The sequence below is a fragment of the Balaenoptera acutorostrata genome, chromosome 3, assembly GCF_949987535.1.
Source record: "Balaenoptera acutorostrata chromosome 3, mBalAcu1.1, whole genome shotgun sequence".
NCBI classification, from domain to species: Eukaryota; Metazoa; Chordata; class Mammalia; order Artiodactyla; family Balaenopteridae; genus Balaenoptera; species Balaenoptera acutorostrata.
Genome location: NC_080066.1, coordinates 11119106 through 11123947, shown reverse-complemented (window position 1 = coordinate 11123947; position 4842 = coordinate 11119106). Strand labels below are relative to the sequence as shown.

Here is a 4842-nt window from a genome sequence, read left to right as displayed (position 1 = left end):
TGCGTTGGGTCTTCGTTGCTGTGCGCGGGCTTTCTCTAGTTGCGGCGAGCGGGGACTACTCTTTGTTGTTTCGGTGGCTTCTCTTGTTGTGGAGCACAGGCTCTAGGTGCGCGGGCTCAGTAGTTATGGCTCGTGGGCTCTAAAGCGCAGGCTCAGTAGTTGTGGCTCATGGGCCTAGCTGCTCTGCGGCATGTGGGATCTTCCCAGACCAGGGCTCGAACCCGTGTCCCCTGCATTGGCAGGCAGATTCTTAACCACTGCGCCACCAGGGAAGCCCTACCTTTTTTTTTAAAGATGAAATTTATTTCAGAAGTCCTCAAATAAGCCAATCATGAATAAACTTTTATAATGAACTTCTCAAACAAATCTTTTTACTTATCTACCTTTTTTCTCGGGATGACAATAGCATTATTATGATAGTATTAAGTTTTCTTTTTTATTCAAATGAACTGTTTTCAAGATTAATGATTATTAGCAAATCTTGATGCAAGATAAACATGATACTTTAAAATTACTTTTCAATTTCCTATGAACTATTTTAAAGTAAAAAACTATTTGGTACTAAGTGTTCTTATGTTCAAATTCTAAAAGTAATCTTTAGTCCCAATGGAACTTGGTACTCCAAGATTTAAAAATTTTTTAATGATATTGACATAATATATATAATTTTAATCAGTACGTTCCTCCTCATCACTGAAATATGTGCTTTTCTTTATCCCTGGGCGTCTTGAATCATCTGATGTTGAGGGACCCCCTGAACTGGGTTTCCATTTTGGCTTGCTGGAAAGCTGTGGCCTGACTGAGGCTGTCAAGAGTGGGATCTTCCCCTTCATCAGCACTTTCTTCTACTTCTTCAATTTCTTCTTCTGGTTCAGGAATTTTCTTTTTTTTCTTTTTCTCTTTATTCTTTGGAGGTTCACGTTCTCCAAGCATATTTTTAGGACAGGCATAACTTAAGTGTCCACTTTCCCCATATTCATAACACTTAGATTTATCAAAGTAGTTTCGTCTTCGGATGAACTCAGCTGCTCTTCCATTGTCAACAGCAATGCTTGCTTTTATCACTCTACCGAATAACTGTTTGTTGTTTATTGCCCTGGTACAGTTTTGTGCAGAGTCTTCATCCAAAAATAAACTAAATTCAACCCCTTTACTCTTCCTGGTATATTTATCTTTCATTATAGTAACCTTTACAACTTTGCTATACTTGGAAAATATCCGGTATAAGTCACTGTTGGTCAGGGAAAAGGGCAGGTTGGATACACACACTGTGCTTTTACTTGGGGCCAACCCACCACTCATTTCTTCAGGCGGGGCAGGCCCGGGAGACTAGAAGAGCGCGAGCCCTCAGCTCACTCGGGGCTCAACCCCGACGGTTCGTTGCCCCTTGCAGCTGCCTTGGCATCACAGGTCCTGGGCGAGATTACCTTCTTATTTCTAAGCCTATGTCACTCAGCCCCTGACACTCCCCTAATCTTAATGATTAGTTCCAAGGGGTATGAGAACTAAGTTGGGTCAAATAGAGTGGAAGACTTTTGGTGGTTGGAGAAATAAAAGGTCCCTTTTCCTCCAGAATGGTGTCATGTGGAAACTGGAGGCCTGGGACTGATGTATCCATCGATCCATCCTATTTTAAAGGAGTCCAGCTTAAGTTGAAGCAAACACACAGAGGAGGGCAGAGTGGAGACAACTACCAAGGCTGTGCTGGAGTGATCAAACAGCATCTGAATTTCACTGTATCTCTGGACTTTTCAATGGCACATGCAACTTATGTTCTTGAGTTGGGTTTTCTGCTTCTTGCAACCAAACACATGTCACTGTACATGCTTCCTGTAGAGGCTGCTTCCTCTACATCGGCCTCTCTCCTATGCAGTCCTAACCTGGACCTTCCTAGGGAAGAGCAATTTCAAATAGGAAATAAAACCCCTGCAAAGAGGAAGTTGAAGGACTAGCTCAAAGAGCATCCACTGATGGATTTTACCCAATAGTTTTGGCTCAACTTAACCTGGTGCTCAAGGCCTCAAGCTGTAGGTCATGTATGTTGACCTGTCCAAATATTGGCCTTTCCTAAGTAGTTTGTAGTACCTGTGAGGGCAGGGGCAATGTATTATATGACTTGAATGTAATCCTACAGTGCTGGATAAAATGTTTTGCTTCCAGCTTAGGAAATGAGAGCTGAACTCAAGTAATTGCAGCTCCTGTCACTGCCATCAGCACATCTTCTAGAAGTTGGGGAGTAAGGACACTCCTCACAACACTGTCAAGTTTTGGGGTATAAACTTCCTTGGCCAGACTCCTCCCTATTAAACCAGCAGCAACTAGCACAGGGTCTGGCCCAGAGTAGGCGGTCAAATATTTGTTGAATTAATTCACTTTGAATCTGTAACCACAAAACTCACCTGGTCACTTAACAGTTTTGAATTGCTTATTTGAGATACTTTGAATCAGGTCTCTTTAAAGTCTAAATTGTGCTATGTTTGTATTTGACTAACTTTGCTTTCTGTCCACCAGCTGTTACTCTGTCATTTCACTCCAAAGACCAAGATGCAGTACATTGATGGAGGGGCTGACAGATAGGCATTTCTAGAATGAGGGAGGGATGTGTGTGTGTGTGGGGGGGTGAAGGTGACGGTGGTAGTAGGGAGCATTGGTGGAGCTATCTACCTGCAAGCAATATTCCATGGAAATGGCCCGTTGCTGACTGTGGATGATTGTTCTGCTGAAAGAGAAAATGTATACAAGGGTGCCTGCTGGGCTGTACGAGGTGATAGTTCTCTAAGCAGTTGGTAAAATAACTCAGTCATGATTAATATTGAGTTGGGTAAGCTGTTTTATTAGGTGATAATCATCTTCTCTGGTATAATCTTATCTTGGCAGAGAACTGCCATAGCTTAGCGAGAGGAAGAGTGGTCTCTCATGTTTATCAGGCTGAACAGCAGAATAACAAGGGTTCAGGGAAGGCTCCTTGTTCAAGACTCTTTGCAAAAACAAGAAGAGTATTTTCTGGAGAAAAGTGAACCATGATTGGCCAGTGGGGAGTGTTCTGAGCCCGATGTTGATGTGCCCTGGCCAGCTGGTCTTCAGGAGACCTGGCATGGAGATGTCTTTGTGTGAATCTTTTCTTTTTATAAGACTTTTTTAAAAAATTAATTAATTAATTAATTAATTTATGGCTGTGTTGGGTCTTCGTTTCTGTGCGAGGGCTTTCTCTAGTTGCAGCAGGTGGGGGCCACTCTTCATCACAGTGCACGGGCCTCTCACTGTTGTGGCCTCTCTTGTGCGGAGCACAGGCTCCAGACGTGCAGGCTCAGTAGTTGTGGCTCACGGGCCTAGTAGCTCCGCAGCACGTGGGATCTTCCCAGACCAGGGCTCGAACCCGTGTCCCCTGCATTGGCAGGCAGATTCTCAACCACTGAGCCACCAGGGAAGCCCGACTTTTTTTTTTTTTGATGTGGACCATTTTTGAAGTCCTTATTGAATTTGTTACACTTTGCTTCTGTTTTATGTTTTGGTTTTTTTGGCCACCAGGCATGTGGGATCTTAGCTCCCCAACCAAGGATCGGACCCATTAAGGCGAAGTCTTAACCACTGGATCGCCAGGGAAGTCGTGTGAATCTTTTCAAAACATGCATAAAGCTGTGGCTGTCCCTTGCTGTGACTACATCCCCAGTGAGCCAGAGCTGCTAACCAGGTTGGTGCAGAGTTTGTCTAATCTGTTTAAGAGTATCCATCTGAGCTCATTAAAATGTAAACAAGATATACCTTGCTGTTTAAACAACATCAGAGTTTGTCTTCTATCTGACGCCCAGAAAAGAATCTACCCTGGATGTACTTTGCTCCCTCCTCTGAATTCTCTTAGCTCTCCTGTTTCATCTGTGCTCTTTCCACTGTTATACTCTTTATCTTGTCTGCTTAATTACAAGATCTTGTAGGGCAATTCTTGCCTGATTTATCATCGCATCCTCCATAACTTATAGTGCAAGGGCTTTTGGATACAAAAATTAATAGTAATGCTGGCAGTAATTAACATTTATCGATCCCATACACTGTGGCCATGTGCCAGTTTCTGTGATTTATCTCTATTAACTTAATTCTTCCAACAACCACTCGAGATACGTATTTACAATTAAAATTCCTGTTATCTGATGAATTGACTAAGACACAGAACTGTTCACTAACTTCCCAGTGTTCACACAGCAAGTATTTGACCAGGCCATTGACCCTAGAACCTGTGATCTTAACCTCTATACTATATAATAGGTGATGAATAAATGTATGTTGAGTGATGAAGACTATTTGACTCCAGATCACAACAAATTGGAGAATTCCTATTGGTTTTTAGCAATTTTGAGCATCATTTAATCTGGAAGATTTCCAGGAGATCAAGTTAGGATGAACCTTTATGCTTATTCATTCACTCATTCAAATATTAATATTCAAATATTCATTCATTTATTCAATAGGTATTTATGGAACACAAAATATGTCCCAGGCACTGGCTAGGTATGAGGATATGAGAGTGAACAAAAGAAATATCGTCTGGGTGCTGGTACAGCTTACCTTCAAGTGGGAGTGACGGTGACAAAATAGTTATACTAATAAACATGCATTACTACAAATTGAGGAGCTTCTCTGAAGGAAGAAGATACTAGTCCTAGAGAGCACATAACAGAGGAACCAGACAGACCAGGGTGTCAGGCAAGGCTTCTAGGAAGAACGCATCTTTTACCTGTCTTCTGAAGAATGATTAGAGGGGGAGGAAGGGAAGGAGGATAGGATAGGTAGGTAAACGTTCTAGGTAGCTAGTCAGAGGAAACAGCACATGCCAAGTTCTGGGCCAGG

General features: G+C 42.5%; 1 protein-coding gene across 1 annotated transcript; it reads right to left on the bottom strand.

The window, feature by feature from the left end:
- Positions 1–732: 732 nt before the first annotated feature.
- LOC103020928 (zinc finger CCHC-type and RNA-binding motif-containing protein 1-like) lies at positions 733–1368 on the bottom strand. Its single transcript, XM_057544086.1, has one exon. The coding sequence runs from the start codon at positions 1300–1302 to the stop codon at positions 733–735; it is 570 nt and encodes a 189-aa protein (XP_057400069.1). The 5' UTR covers positions 1303–1368.
- Between the last annotated feature and the right edge of the window lie 3474 nt (positions 1369–4842).